The following is a 16,688-nucleotide window of genomic DNA, read 5'->3' as shown; positions in this document are numbered from 1 at the left end:
ATTAATCCTTGCCTCTCCAAGTGGAGATTAATTTTGTCCCTCAGAATTTTTTCCAATAATTTCCCCACCACAGATGTTAGACTCACTGGCCTGTAATTCCCTGGTTTATCCCTGCTACCCTTCTTGAATAATGGTACTACGTCAGCTGTTCTCCAGTCCTCTGGTACATCCCCTGTGGCCAGAGAGGTTCTGAAAATTAGTGTCAGAGCCCCTGCAATCTCCTCCCTTGCCTCCCACAGCAGCCTGGGATACATCTCGTCCGGGCCTGGGGGTTTATGCACTTTTTGGCCCGCTAAAACCGCTAGCACCTCCTCCCTCTCGATGCTAATATGTTCAAGTATGTCACAGTCCCCTTGCCCGATTTCTATGTCTGCATCGTCTTTCTCCATAGTGAACACAGATGCAAAAAATTCATTTAAAACCCCGCCTACATCCTCTGGCTCTACACACAGATTGCCACTTTGGTCCCTAATGGGCCCTACCCTTTCCCTGGTTATCCTCTTGCCCTTAATATACTTATAAAACATCTTAGGATTTTCCTTTATTTTGCTCGCCAGTGTTATTTCATGGCCCCTCCTCGCCCTCTTAATTTCTTTTTTAAGTATGCCCCTGCACTTTTTATACTCCTCTAGGGCTTCTTCTGTCTTTAGTCTTTTGTAACTGCCAAAAGCCCCCCTCTTATTTCTAATGCATTTTTGTATATCCCTTGTCATCCAAGGTTCCCTTTGCTTGTTGGTCCCACCCTTGACCTTTACAGGAATATGTTGGCGTTGTACTCTCTCTATTTCCCTTCTGAAAGTCTCCCACTGTTTTGATGTGGATTTTCCTATAAGCAGCTGCTCCCAGTCCACTTTGGCCAGATCCTGCCTTATCATATTAAAATCGGCCTTCCCCCAATTTAGAACCCTTATTTCCGGGCCGTCTTTGTCTTTTTCCATGACCACCTTAAATCTCACCGAATTATGGTCACTGTCGCCAAAATGCTCTCCTACTGACACTTCCACCACTTGCCCGGCTACATTCCCCAGAATTAGGTCCAGTACCGACCCCTCTCTTGTAGGACTTTCTACATGTTGGCTCAAAAAGCTCTCCTGGATGCACTTTAAGAATTTTGCACCCTCTAAGCCTTTCACACTCTGACTGTCCCAATTTATATTGGGGAAGTTGAAATCCCCCACTATTATTACCCTATTATTTTCGCACTTCTCGGAGATTTGCCTACATATCTGTTCCTCTATCTCCCCCTGACTGTTTGGGGGCCTATAGTACACTCCCAGCAAAGTGCTTGCCCCTTTTTGTTTTTAAGTTCTACCCATATGGCCTCATTAGAGGAACCCGCTAATATATCATCCCTCCTTACAGCAGTAATTGACTCCTTAATTAATATTGCAACACCCCTCCCCTTTTACACCCCCCTCTGTCTCGCCTGAAGATTCTATACCCCGGAATATTGAGCTGCCAGTCCTGACCCTCCCTCAACCATGTCTCCGTGATAGCAACAATATCGTACTCCCATGTGTTCAACAACAACTTCAGTTCATCCACCTTATTTGCAAGACTCCTTGCATTAAAATAAATGCCTTCCAGCCCTGCCATATTCTCTTTTGCCTTCACATATTTGCTCTGCCTTCCCAGCTGACTTGTTTTTCCCTCTGTATTTGGCCGTAAATCACCCCCTACTATAGCTCCACTCTGTACCCCAACCCCCTGCCAAGTTAGTTTAAACCCTCCCCAGCAGTGCTAGCAAACCTCCCCGCAAGGATATTGGTTCCCCCCTGGTTCAGGTGTAAACCGTCCGACTTGTGCAAGTCCCACCTTTCCCAGAAGCAGACCCAGTGATCCAGGAAACTAAAGCCCTCCCCCTTGCACCATCCCTTTAGCCACGCATTCATCTGTTCTATCTTCCTATTCCTATACTTACTAGCACGTGGCACCGGGAGTAATCCAGAGATTACAACCTTTGAGGTCCTGCTCCTTAATCCTACACCTAGCTCACTAAATTCTTGCTGCAGGACCTCATCCCTCTTTTTACCTATGTCGTTGGTACCAATGTGGACCACGACCACTGGCTGTTCTCCCTCCCCCTCCAGAATGCCCTGCAGCCGCTCAGTGACATCCTTGACCCTGGCACCAGGGAGGCAACAAACCATCCTGGATTCACGTCTACGGCCACAGAAACGCCTATCTGTTCCCCTTACTATAGAATCCCCTACCACTATTGCTCTCCCACTATTTTTCCCCCCTTCCTGGGCAGCAGGAGCACCCCCAGTGCCAGGAAGTTGGCCGCTGCTGCCTTCCCCTGGTGAGTCATCCCCCTCAACAGTATCCAAAGCGGTATACTTGTTTGAAAGGGGGATGTCCGCAGTGGTTCCCTGCACTACCTGCCTGCCTTTGTTGCTCCGCCTGATGGTCACCCCCTGTGCTGCCCTACCCTGAGGCGTGCACAACTCGCTAAACGTGTTATCCACGAGCCTTTCAGCATCGCGCATGCTCCAAAATTCATCCACCCGCAGCTCGAGCGCCGCAATGCGGTCTACAAGTAGCTGCAGCTGGATGCATTTCCTGCACACATGGTCATCAGGGACACTGGCAGCATCCCTGACTTCCCACATAGAGCAGGAGGAGCAGAGCACGGGTCTGAACTCTCCTGCCATGACTTACCCCTTTAATTACTTTAAAAATTTATTCAATACCCCAGTTACAGGTATGCTCTAGGGCGCTTTGTTTACCAGCTATCCCCACTACACCACAGACATTTAACACCACAGAATTTCATCTTTCGGCATTGATGGAAATGACGCTTTTGTCGGGCATTTAATGAGTGGCTCAAAAGATATCGCATATTTTACACTATTGTAAAACAGTTAAAATTATCCCCACCGATTTAAGTGAAAAACAATATCGGGACAAGTGTAAAACAGGAATCGGTGTCACTGTCGCCCAAGTGTTTTATATTGTAGACTTGATGCGCTGGTGTGAAACTGATGTTGCAGATCGGCCGCCCTGATAGAAAGCGTCCGCTTGTGACTGCCCTAGATTAAACTCAAAATGGAAAGCCGGCTGATTTCAGCAAGGAGTAGTGGATCCACAACGCCAGTATTATGCGTGACCAATAAATTAATGCCTATCCCGAAGAACGACAATAAAGGAATTTCCAGGATGCGTGCTGTCCCCTGTTGCTCAGTCCCTTTGCTAAATGTAGGTGATGGCTGTGAATTGAAATTGAAATGCGAAGTTAGGGAAGTCAGTTCTGCCATTTGCATAATTTAAGTAATTTATGAATTAGATTAAAGGGATGTTTGAGCGCTTTGAGCAGCTCCTCTCTGAACTTACTCTGGGTCACTGTGTAAATAGCCGTGTTGGTGCAGGAACTCAGGAGCTGAAGCTTAATTCCTGCTTGTTGAAATATTCCAAACGCAATGAGCAAAGATCTGCGGTGAAAGGCGCCAACAATTCGATAAGATAAGAAATAGGCTACCGTGGTCATCCAGAGCAGGATAAAACTGCCGGATATAGCAAAAAGTAAAACGATAGACCTTCTGCGGTTCCTTCTCTCAGGGTCCTTGTCATTCTCACCATTGCTAAGGTTCCGGAGGCTCGTCCGCGCCCGATTGGCCTCTAAAATGCGTCTGACGGTGAGAGCGTTAAATAGCAAGATTAAACAAAATGGAAGCAATGGGGTCAACAGCTGCTCAATCCAAGAAAAAGCTATCCATGTGGGTAGAGTATAAAACTGTGACGGTACAAGGCATCCCCGCCGTATATTGTTAATTATCACATTATGAAGATAAACAAAGGGCCAGGGGATGTTCTTCAAACAGAACAGCGCGCCCAAAGTCACTATAACCACACTAGCGATTTTCTCGGTGCAATATTTTGTTTTCAGCTTCTGGCAACAAATGGCTACAGACCGATCAAAGGAAAAAGCAACCGTTAACCAAACAGAACTGTCAATGGCAGTAGGAGACAGGTAGAGAATGATTCTACACACAGGAGTGTAGTACAGGAAAGAGTGCCACCAATAAAGCTCAGCGATCCGATGTAATATCACATTACAGACAATCACCATGAGATCCGCCGTCGCCATGGCCACCAGGTAGCGAGTGATGCATTTGGAGAGACCGCACTTTCCACGGGACAGGATCACAATAGCCGCCAAGTTTACTGTGGGTATAGGAACAAAACATTACAATCATTAACCAGTGCAAAATGTGAAATATAAACTGGTCTCACGTGCATGCGATATTGAATAATTCCCCATGGCGTTTCCTCTCCTTTCCTGATGGAGTGGCTCATGCCGCTGGATAGTGTTGCGACGTCGTAGGCCAATTACACTTCGTCACTCAGAAGATTCGTTTTCTGTGAGCTATCACGTTCAGTTTCCACTGGCAATTCTAAACTAGAACGGTCCATAAAATAAGCCAACGCTGAAGATAAAAGGATCCAGGGGAAATCGCAACAGCAAGGAAAAAGTGGAGAAGTGGGAGGGCAACAGCAAGGATAATAGGGACCAGGACAGAAGAGAGCACGAAAGATAAAAGACAATACGAGAGAAGTAAACATCAAGAATAAGAGGGGCAGGAGAGAAGAGAACACCACAGAAGAAAGAGCGGAATTGGAGAGAACAACAAAGACAGACGGAGCAGGAGAGGCAGCAACAACAAGGATTATAGGAGCAAGAATGAAGACAAAACCAAGAATATAAGGGAGCAGGATGCAAAATAACATGACTGATAAAAGGAGAAACAAGTACTATGATACTTAGAACAAAGTGAGTAGGAGAGAAGTGACTGCCAAGGATAAAATTGAGAAGCAGGAAAGAAAACATCAAGGATAAAAGAGAGTAGGCGGAGCAAACAAATTCAACCTGTAAATAGTGAGTACAAAACAGCAAATTGGGGTTAAATTGTGAAAAAATAATGGCGAAAATAACATAATACCTGTATTGAGTTGTCTCCCGTTATCATTTGATTTAACCAATCTGACAAGCATTGATATTCCTAACTCAGTGCATGACAAAGACTTGAAGAACAATCTATTTTTTTTACCAGGCACTGTCTGTCAATAGCAACACGGTGCGTTAAACAGCGAATCCGACACACTACATTCTGAAAATCACTTACCAGGTACCCCAATTGCCGCGAGAACGGGGTAGTATACGACCTCTATCCAATAAAGCAATACAAAATTCATCTTCTGTGTGAAGAGGTTGCCTACTGGTGTTGGAAGCGATCACTCCAACTACACTAATGAAGAAACGAAGATAAGGTAGTGGCATATTTATAATGCAGTGAATCCCTACTGGTGCTATTAGATTGTATCCCTACTGTAATTAGTTACAGGATGCTGAATAAACATGGTGTTGGCACCATCTGGCTTTTCAAAGTCAAACTCCTAAGTCAAGGACCCATTTCTTATGAACCAGATGGTGTTCACCGTTAGGAACAAGGACTAAAAGATCCAAGTAGAACATGATATATTATTTTAATTCCAAGCATAATAAATTAAAGAAAGTTACACGTTTATCATATTAATGTGAATTGTACTTTATAAACATTCTGGAATGCGGTCTTTCAGTCTTTCTCTTTTCCAATCATACCTCCTCTCTCACATTTCCCTTTACACAGCCTGTCATATTTTACTCTCTTGCCCTCTCTTCTATCTGATTGTCACAAATCCAGTTTTGCAATCCCTCTCAGTTCAAATGTAACATCTTTCTTCCCCTCTCCCTTTCACTCTCTCTCATTTCTTCCTGTCATTCTCTTCCCCTGTTCTCTCTTTCACTCTCGATCACTCTCACTTTCCATTTCATTGCTTCTGCAATGCTGACACCATCATCCCCTTTATTGGGAGGAGATGGCCGACATCTCATAGGCTGCAGAAAGGTCATGCAGGGCAAAGAGGGATAATGCACCGTGATCACAATCATAGATGATATTATTTGTGATTTTAATACAGGGCTGTGAGAGGGGCTGAATGGTGATTGGATAGATTCAAGGATAGAGTTTCTCGAAAGAATGGCAACAACACATTCAATTCAAGACATTTGAGGAGGACATGGTTTGTGCAAGGACACGCCGCTCCAGTGTGCCCTTTCAGCGGAGGGGGTTCATGATAGCTGATTTGAAAAGAAAGCGGCATTACCTGAAGAGATGGAAAGAGCAACTGTGTCAATTAGCAATAGGGACACGGAGGGATTTTCCATTGTCAGCAGTTTAGTGAGAATGGGGTCAAGGAGGAAGATGTAAGTTTCTTGACAAAGATGAGCTTGGAGAGGGCGTTAAATGAGATAGGTGAGCAATTACATTAGGATGTGGATTTAACGTTATAACAAGGGGAGATCATTGGCAAATATGGATTAAATGGGACAGGAGAACGTGCAGAAGCTTCAAAAAAAACTAAATTGGCGGCGGGAATGGTATTGATCAAGAGGTCCATGAGCTTCTGGTAATGGTGTTCGAGGGGGCGGGGGAGCGAGGTTTGACGAGGAGGCTGGCACTGCATAAATTATACTGGCGGTGATAGTTCCTCTTTAATATAAAGCTAGAGAAATGGACGATTTTGGCAAAGTAGAATAAGGCCAACAAGTGATTCATGTGTCCCAGGCAGATCTGTCGAAGGAGAGCTGAAACTGTTGAGTAGCAGGATATTTTTGTATTCGTTTTTGTGATGTGGGCATCGCTGGCAAGGCCAGCATTTATTGCTCATCTCTAATTTCCCTTGAGAAGGTGGTGGTGAGCCACCTTCTTGAACTGCTGCAGTCTGTATGGTGAATGTACTCCCACAGTGCTGTTAGGGAGGGAGTTCCAGGATTTTGACCCAACGACGATGAAGGTTCAGCGATATACTTCAAATCAGGATGGTGTGGGTTCCCATGCCCCTGCTGCCCTTGTACTTCTAGGTGGATGAGTTCGCGGGTTTGGGTGGTGCCGCTGAAGGAGCCTTGGTGAGTTGCTGCAGTGCATCTTGTAGATGTTACACACTGCAGGCATTGTACGCCACTGGTGGAGGGAGTGAATGTTTAACTTGGTGGATGGGATGCCAATCAAGTGGGATGATTTGTCCTGGATGGTGTCGAGCTTCTTGGGTTTTGCTGGAGCTGCACTTATCCAGCCAAGTGGAGAGTGCACCAACTCTATCCTTACGTGTGCCTTGTAAATTGTGGAAATGACTTGGGGAGTCAGGAGGTGAGACAAGCGCCACAGAATACCTAGCCTCTGACCTGCTCTTGTTGCAACATTATTTATGTGGCTGGTCCAGTTAAGCTTCTTGTCAATGGTGAACCCCTAGGATGTTGATGGTGTGGGGTTCGGCGTTGTTAATTCCATTGAAATTCAAAGTGCAGTGTTTAGACTCTTGCTTGTTGGAGATAGTCATCGCATGGCAGATGTGTGGTGCAAAATTTACCTGCCACTTATCAGCCCAAGCCTTAAAGTCGTCCAGGCCTTGCTGCATGCGGACACGGATTGCTTCATTGTCTGAATGAATGGAACGGAACACTGTGCAGTCATCAGCGAACATCCTCATTTCTAAACATATGTTAGAGGGAAGGTCATTGATGTAGCATGTCAGTATGTTTGGGCCTAGGACACTACCCTGAGGAACATCTGCAGTGATGCCCTGCGCTTGCGATGATTGAACACCAACCACCACAACCATCATCCTTTTTGTGAGGTACGACTCCAACCAGTGGAGCGTTTTGCCCCTGATTCCCATTAACTTCAGTTACGACGTGATCCTTGATGCCACACTCGGTCAAATGCTGACTTAATATCAAGGGCAATCACTCTCACCTCACCTCTGGAATTCCGCTTCTTTGTCCATGTTTGGACAAAGTCTGTAATGAGGTCTGGAGCCGAGTGGGCATGACGGACCATCAGTGAGGCAGCAGTGAGCTGGTTATTCATGAGAAAGTAACACTTAATTTCACTATTGGCGACATCTTCCTTCACTTTGCCGATGATCAAGATTAGACTGATGGGGCGGTAATTGGCCAGATTGTATTTGTCCTGCTTTTCGTGGACAGGACATTCCTGGGCAGTTTTCCAAATTGTCGGATAGATGCCAGTGTTGTAGCTGCACTGGAACAGCTTGGGTAGAGGAGCGGCTAGTTCTAGAGCACAGGTCTTCAGCACGACAGCCGGGATTTTTTCGGGGCCCATATCCATTGCTCTATGCAGTGTGCTTAGTCATTTCTTGCTATCACGGGAGTGAATCGAATTGGCTGAAGACTGGCTTCTATGGAAGTGGGGACTTCAGGAGGAGGCCTATATGGATCATCTACTTGGCTGAAGTTGGTTGCAAACGCTTCAGCCTTGTCTTTAGCACTCACGAGCTGTGCTCCACCATCATTGAGGATGGGGATATTCAAGGAGCCTCCTCCTCCCATTAGTTGTTTAATGATCCACACCATTCACGAATGGATGTGGCAGGAGTTCAGAGCTTTTAACTGCTCCGTTGATTTGGGATCGCTTAGCCCTTTCTATAGCATGCTGCATCCGCTTTTTAGCATGCATGTAGTCTTGTGTTACAGCTTCCCCAGGTAGGCACCGCATTTTTAGGTACACCTGATGCTGCTTCTGGCATGCTCTTCTACACTCCTTGTTGAACCAGAATTGGTCCCCTGGCTTGATGGTAATGGTAGAGTGAAGGATATGCCGGGTCATGATGTTACAGATTGTGGAGGAATGCAATTGTGTTGCTGCTGATGGCCCACAACGCCTCATGATGCCCAGATTTGTGTTGCTCTATCAGTACTGAATGTATCGCATTCATCACGGTGGTCCTCCCAAACAAAACGATGGATGGGTGTCTTGAGTGGGAAAGCGAGACTTTGTATCCTCAATTACTGTGCGTTGGTTACATCATACAATGCTGTTATGGACGGATGTATCTGCGACAAGTAGATTGGTGAGGACGAGGAAACGTCGGGTTTTTTCCCCCATGCTGAATCTCTAACCATCTGTCACAGGCCCAGACTAGCAGCTGCTTCCTTCAAAGAGAGAGTCCGAGTCAGACAGAGAGAGAGGGTCTGGCAGAGGAGGTGCAAGACAAAAGGGGGTGGCAATGGGACAAGGAAAGATTGAATTACACCCTTACCCCGAGAGGAGGTCGAACCCAAGAGAAACACCATAGGATTTGAAATCCAACAGTCTTAACCACTCGGCCATCCAATTACATAAAGCACTTGCTGAGAAATTTGAAATTAATGTGATCTGGGTGTAAGTAACGGGTCTGCTTCTGCATAGACTCATGGAATCATGGAATGACAGAGCACGGAATGATGCCATTCAGATCATCGTGCCTGTGCTGACTTTTTGAAAGAGCAATCCAATTAACCCCACTCCACGCTGCTCTTTCCCAATAGCCCTGCTAATATTCACTTTTCAAGTATATATCCGCTTCCCTTTTGTAAGTTGCGATTGAAACTGCTTCCATCGCCTTTCCAGTGAAACCACTCACCAAACAGTCTCCGTTCAATACAATCCTGTAAGATTGTGTATTGTCTTATATTTTTCTCTGTAGACTTCTACTGCACAGAGAGAGGCAGATAAAAAGAGAGAGAAACTGGATCCTTCAATGGATTGGGAAAATCGATGTACTGTAAGCATCAATGCTTTGGGAAAATCAATGGATAGGAACCCGCAACGGATTGGAAAAATCAATGGACTGGAACCATCAATGGATTGGGAAAAACAATGGACTGGAACCATCAATGGATTGGGAAAAACAATGGACTGGAACCATCAATGGATTGGGAAAAACAATGGACTGGAACCATCAGTGGATTGGGAAAAACAATGGATTGGAACCATCAATGGATTGGGAAAAACAATGGACTGGAACCATCAATGGATTGGGAAAAACAATGGACTGGAACCATCAATGGATTGGGAAAAACAATGGACTGGAATCATCAATGGATTGGGAAAAACAATGGACTGGAACCATCAATGGATTGGGAAAAACAATGGACTGGAACCATCAATGGATTGGGAAAAACAATGGACTGGAACCATCAATGGATTGGGAAAAACAATGAACTGGAACCATCAATGGATTGGGAAAAACAATGGACTGGAACCATCAATGGATTGGGGAAAACAATGGACTGGAACCATCAATGGATTGGGAAAAACAATGGACTGGAACCATCAATGGATTGGGAAAAACAATGGACTGGAACCATCAATGGATTGGGAAAAACAATGAACTGGAACCATCAATGGATTGGGAAAAACAATGGACTGGAACCATCAATGGATTGGGAAAAACAATGAACGGGTATCCTCAATGAATAAAAATGGAACAAAATACAAAATCTGACAGGAGATTGTCACTTTTTGAATTTTCTGCAGCGTGTAGTGTTAGACGATTGAATCCTAAATGCTCGGCTGCTGTAGAATGTTGCATCGTTACGATTTTAACTGAGTAGCATTGACTCGCACTGGTGAAAGGTAATCGTGGCCATGTGGGTAAGGCGATAAACAAGTTAAACCACATTTGGTTGTTTTCCTCGCCCAGGTTCGAATCCTATCGAGTTCAGGTCCGGTTATTCCTAACTGTCTTGGAAAATGGAATATTGAATTACGACGTTTAAATTCGACATTATAACACCCCGACTGTTTTTCCTATTTTACTTGATCTGCATCATTTCATGCAATCTACCGACTAAAATAGCTCAAGCATCAGCGCGACAAAGGTTGCACTTTCCAGGGATTCTGCACACTCCCTTCTGGCCTTCAGCCTGCGGCCCTTCTATTAGAAATTGGTGTCCCCTGTTCTGGGTATTTAAAATGTGGAAAATTCATCAATTTCCCGAGAGTTACTCTCTATTTTTTTCTGCCACTCTGCACGTTTAACATAGAAACATAGTAAAATAGGAGCAGGAGTAGGCCATTCGGCCCTTCAATATGATCATGGCTGATCATCTCTCTCAGTACAATATTCCCGCTCTCTCACCATACCCCGATGCCTTTTGTGTCTAGCATTCTAGCTATCAGATTCGTCATTACATTCAGTGAGTTGGAATCCACAGCCTCCTGTGGTAGAGAATTCCATAGGTTCAGCACCCTCTGAGTGAAGAAATGTCTCCTCACCTCAGTCCTAAAAATCCTATCCTGTATCCTGGGACTGTCACCCATCGTTACGACCGCCCAGCAAGGGGAAACACCCTCCCTGCATCCAGTCTATCTAGCTCCTGTCAGAATTGTGTACGTTTCAATGAGATCCCATCTTATTCTTCTGAACTCTCGTGAATACAGGTCTAGTCGACCCAATCTCTCCTCATATGACAGTCCCGCCATCCCAGGAATCAGTCTTGTGAACCATCGCTGTACTCCCTCTATGGCAAGTATATCCTTTCTTAGTTAATGCGACCAAATCTGCACACAGTACTCCAGGTGTGGTCTCACCAAGGCCCTGTATAGCTGTAATGATAGCAAAATACTGCAGATGCTGGAAATCCGAAATAACAACAGAAAATGCTGGAAAAGCTCAGCAGGCCAGGCAACATCCGTGGAGAGAAAACAGAGTCAACGTTCCAGGTCAAACCCTTTGTCCAGACTGGAAAAGCACAGGAAATGAAATAGATTAAGAGGTCAGGCTGGGAGTGAACAATTGAGAAGTAAAGAGACATTAAGAGGTATTAAAAACGAGACGAGACGGTGATAGGACAAGTGGAGACAAAAGAGGGCTCTGGATTAGGTGTGAAATGCGGTGGCAGAATGGGAGACAGCTGCCATGTGGAAGAGAAATAAAGGGGGGGAAGGGCCAAAACAAAGGTATGGATAAAAAATAAGTAAAAATGTATTGGGGGCCGAGGTTATGATCTGAAATTGTTGAACTCGATATTGAGTCCAGAAGGCTGTAAAGTGCCTAATCGGAAGATGAGGTGCTGTTCCTCGAGCTTACGCTGAGCCTCCGTGGAACAATGCAAGAGCCCGAGTACAGGGAGGTCTGAGTTGGAATGGGGCGGTGAGTTAAAATGACAGGCGACCAAAAGCTCGGGGTCATCCGTACGAACTTCTCTTTTGTTCTCTCCCAGCCTGGTCTCTCAATCTATTTAATTTCCTTTGCTTTTCCAGTCTTGACAATGGGTTTGACCCGAAGCGTTGACTCTATTTTCTCTCCACGGATGTTGCCTGGCCTGCTGAGTTTTTCCAGCATTTTCTGTTGTTATTCCCTGCATAACTGTTGTAAGACATCCTTACTCCTGTACTCAAATCCTCTTGCAATGGAGGCCAACATGCAATTTGCCTTCCTAACTGCTTGCTGCACCTGCATGTTTGATTTCAGTGACTGGTGTTCACGGACAAACTGGTCGCTTTGCACATCAACATTTCCCAATATATCACCATGTCATTAATACTCTGCCTTTATTTTCTTCCTACCGAAGTGGATAACTTCACATTTAGCCTCGTTATGCTGCATCTGCCTTGTATTTGCCCACTCACACAACTTGAATAAATCCCCTTGAAGCCTCCTTGCTTCCTCCTCACAACTCACATTCCCACCAAGTTTCCTGCCGTCAGCAAACTTGGAAATATTACATTTGGTTCCTTCATGCAAATCATTGATATATATTGTGAATAGTTGGGGCCCAAACACTGATACTTGCACTACTCCACTAGTCACTGCCTGCCACCCCAGAAACTACCCATTTATTCCTACTCTCTGTTTCCTGTCTGTTAACCAAGTTTCAATCCATGCCAATATATTACCCCCAATCCCATGTGTTTTACTTTTGCACACTAATCTCTTATGTGGGACTTTATCAAAAGCCTTCTGTAAATCCAAATACACCAAATCCACTTGTTCTCCCTTATCTATTCTACAAGTTACATCCTCAAAAATCTCTAGTAGCTTTGCCAAACACGAATTCACTTTCATAAATCCATGTTTACTTTATCTAATCCCGTTGATATTTTCTAAGTGTCCTGATATCACATCCTTTATAATAGACTCTAGCATTTTCCCTACTACTGATGTTAGGCTAACCAGTCTGTACTCCGTTTTCTCTCGCCCTCCTTTATTAAATAGTGGGGTTACATTTGCCACCCGCTAATCTGCAGGCAGTGTTTCATAATCTATAGAATTTTGGAAGATGACAACCAATGCACCCAGTATTTCCATGGCTACCTCTGTAATACTCTGGGATGCAGATTAACAGGCCCTGGGGGTTTTATCTGCTTTCAGTCCTATAAAATTCTCCAGCACTATTTTTTTACTATTACTAATTTCCTTTAATTCCTCCTTCTGACTAGACACTTGGCTCCCTAGCATTCCTGGGAAGTAATTTGTGTCCTCTTCCGTGAAGCAGAACCACAGTATTTGTTTAATTGCTCAGCCATTTCCTTGCACCCCAATATAAATTCTCACGTTTCTGACGGTAAGGGTACTACATTTTTCTTCACTAATATATTTCTTTTTACATACTTGTAGAAGCCTTTATAGTTCGCTTTTATATTACTTGCAAGTTTTCTCTCATACTCTATTTTGCCCCTCTGAATCAATTTCCTGGTCATTTTTTGCTGAACTCTACACTGCTTCCAATCCTCAGGCTTGCTACTTTTTCTGGCAACTTTATATGCCTCCTCTTTGGATCTAACACTACCATTAATTTCTTTTGTTCCCCATAGTTGCGCTGCTTTTCCTTTTGTGTTTTTGCACCAGAAAGAAATCTGTAACTGTTGCAATTCATGCATTTGTTCCTTCAATATTAGCGATTGCACATCCACCATCATGCATTTTAATGAAGCTCCCCAATCTATCATAGCCAACGCACTGCTCATACCTTCGTAGTTTCCTTTGATTAGATTTAGGGCCCTATTTTCTAATTGGATACCTTCACTTTCCATATAAATGAAGAATTCCATCATGTTATGACTGCTCTTACCTAAAAGACCCCGCACAACAAGATTATAATTAACCCCTTTCTCATTGCACAATACCCAATCTATGATAGACTTTCCCCTCGTTGGCTGCTCAATGTACTGGACTAAAAAAGCATCTGGTACAAGCTCCAGGAATTCATCCTCCACAGTATTATTGCTAATTTGGTTTGGCCAGTTTATAAGTAGATTAAAGTCGCTCATGATTACTGTAGCGCCCTTGTTATATGCATCTCTAATTTTCTGTTAATGCCATCCCCTACATTACCACTTTCATTTGGTCACCTATAGACAACTCCCACCAATGTTTTCTACCCCTTGGAGCTTCTTGGCTCCACCCAGACTGATTCTACATATTGATTTTCTGAGCCTATATCCTTTCTCATTATTGCTCTGGATTCATCCTTCATAAACAACGGCACCACGCCTCCTTTACCTTTTCGCCTGTCCTTCCAAAATTTTGAATATCCTTGTATATTCAGCTTCCAACTTTGGTCACACTGCAGCCATGTTTCTGTAATCACAATTATATCGTATCCATTTATACCTATTTGTGCTGTTAATTCATCTACCTTATTATGAATGCTTCGTGCATTCAGATGCAGTGCATTTAGAATTGTCTTTTTATCATTTTTAGAAATCGTAACTTTTTTTTGTATTTTGGCCCTATTTGTTATAATATCATTTTTTTTTTACCTGGATCCTACTTGTTTGTGCACTACATGGTTTGTACACTCTCTCCCTTTCTGACACAATCTGGTTATGCTTATCCTACTCACTTTCCTGCACTGCTTCCTGGTCTTTTCTCTTTATCATTCTACATTTCCCTGCACCGGGACTCTCCCCCCATCCACCCAGCTGGTTTAGTATTACACCCTATCTACCTCCCTAGTTATTCGATTCGCTAGAACTCTGGTCCCAGCCTGGTTCATGTGTAGTCCATCCCAAAGGAACATTTATCTCTGTCCCCAGTACTGGTGTCCCATGAATCGAAATCCACTTCTCACACACCAATCCTTGAGCCACGCATTCATCTCACTGATCCTATTGCCCCGATGCCCATTTGCTCGCGGCTCTGGTAATAATCCAGAGATGATGACCTTTGTGGTTCTGCTTTTTAATTTATTCCATAGCTGCTCAAAATCTCTCTGCAGAGCCTCTTTCTTTGACCTACCTATGTCGTTGGTAACTACTTGATCCTCGACAACTGGTTCATCCCCTTCCCAATCCAAGTTCTTCTCCATCCCGGAGGAAATGTCCTTTACTCTGGCACAGGGTAGGCAACATGGGCTTCGGGGCTAACGCTCCTGTCTGCAGAGAACAGTGTCTAACCCCTATCTATACTGTCAATTATTACAACCACTTTCTTTTTACTCCCCCCACTTGAACGGCTTCCTGTACCATGGTGCCGTGGTCAGTTTACTGGTCCTCCCCACAGTCCCCGCACCTGTTCACAAGGGTTGCAAGAGCCTCGAATCTATTGAACAAGTGCAGGGACTGAGGCTCAATCAATACTACCTCCTGAATCCCGGTACCTGCCTCACTCGCAGTCACACCCTCCTTTTGTGACCACCTGTCAATTCTAAAATATTTAATCTAAGGGGTGCGGCTACCTCCTGGACCAAAAGGTGAGGTAACTTTCTCCCTCCCTGATGTCTCGCAATGTCTGCAGCTCGGACTCCAGCTCCCCAACTCGAAGCCGAAGTTCCTAAAGCCGCAGACACTTACCACAGATGTAGTCACCCTGGGCAAAAATGTCCACCAGCTCCCAAATATTGCAGCAGCAACACATCTCCTGCGCTCCCGCTATTTCATTTATTCATTTAATTAATTAATTAGTTTAGTGTTAGGTCTCTCTATTACACAGAACGTACAACACAGAAACAGATCATTCGCCCCAAGTTGTCCATGCAGGTCTAATACTCCACACGATTCTCATCCAAGACCATCTACCCCTTTTAGTGCATGAAGTGGTATTGTTTTCTTTTGAAGATAACTAAGCTTGTTTCCTCAACCAGTGACTGTGAGAGCGAGTTCCACATTCTTACCACTCAACGAGAAAAAAATGTCTCCTTATTTTCCCATTGGATTTATTGGTAAATATCTTGTGTTGATGGTCCCTTGTTTTGGATTCTCCCACAAGTGGAAACATTCTCTTCTCATCTACCCTGTACAACGCATTCATAATTTAAAGACTTCTATCAGGTCACCTCAAAGTCATCAATTTCTAAAGAAAACAACACCAATTTGTTAAATCTTTTTTCCAATTGTTGTAATTTCTCAGTTCTGGTACCATCCTTATTATACTTTCTTTCACTTCTCTCCAGTGATTTTTATGTCCTTTTTATAGCATCATTCTATGGTTCTAACATTTAGAGAGAGTGCGGGACACAGAGAGAGGTGAAAGGAATGCAGACGAGTGAAGGTTTCAGATGTGAAGGTGCGAGACATAATAGAATATGAAATGGGAGAGAGGGAAAGAGTGATTAAATAACAGGGTACAATATAAATGTGGGTGGCAACGTGACCAGTGAAGATTGAACATGACCCTTACCAGGAGTGGGGTCCGAACGCACATGGACATGAATACGTTGGATATTAAGTTCAACGAATTAACCACTCAGACATCCTGACACAGGAGCACAGAAGCAAAGTGGTAATGTGGAGCTGGAAAATGATCAGCATCATTTACATCGCTCGCAGAATCATAGAATAATACAGCATGTTAAACTGACTGAGAGATTCCCTGTCTCCCAATACCCAGGATATAGTCTCAGCTCCTGCATCAGCATGTCG

The 16,688-nt window shown here is 44.2% G+C and overlaps 1 protein-coding gene across 1 annotated transcript; it reads right to left on the bottom strand.

Moving 5' to 3' along the window:
* Positions 1–2,796: 2,796 nt before the first annotated feature.
* Positions 2,797–15,136, bottom strand: LOC147089100 (putative G protein-coupled receptor 139). Its single transcript, XM_085977010.1, has 4 exons — positions 15,067–15,136; positions 13,796–13,897; positions 5,124–5,165; positions 2,797–4,164 (listed from the first exon to the last, which is right to left on the bottom strand). Exons 1-4 carry the CDS (start codon positions 15,134–15,136, stop codon positions 3,245–3,247), a joined length of 1,134 nt encoding a protein of 377 aa, XP_085833136.1. The 3' UTR covers positions 2,797–3,244.
* Positions 15,137–16,688: the final 1,552 nt, after the last annotated feature.

This window comes from Somniosus microcephalus, unplaced genomic scaffold (assembly GCF_052327205.1).
Source record: "Somniosus microcephalus isolate GS21.2 unplaced genomic scaffold, FLI_Smic_1.0 unresolved_chr4, whole genome shotgun sequence".
Lineage (NCBI taxonomy): Eukaryota > Metazoa > Chordata > Chondrichthyes > Squaliformes > Somniosidae > Somniosus > Somniosus microcephalus.
The sequence above is the reverse complement of the archived record's forward strand: the minus strand, read 5'-3'. Positions and strand labels throughout refer to the sequence as shown.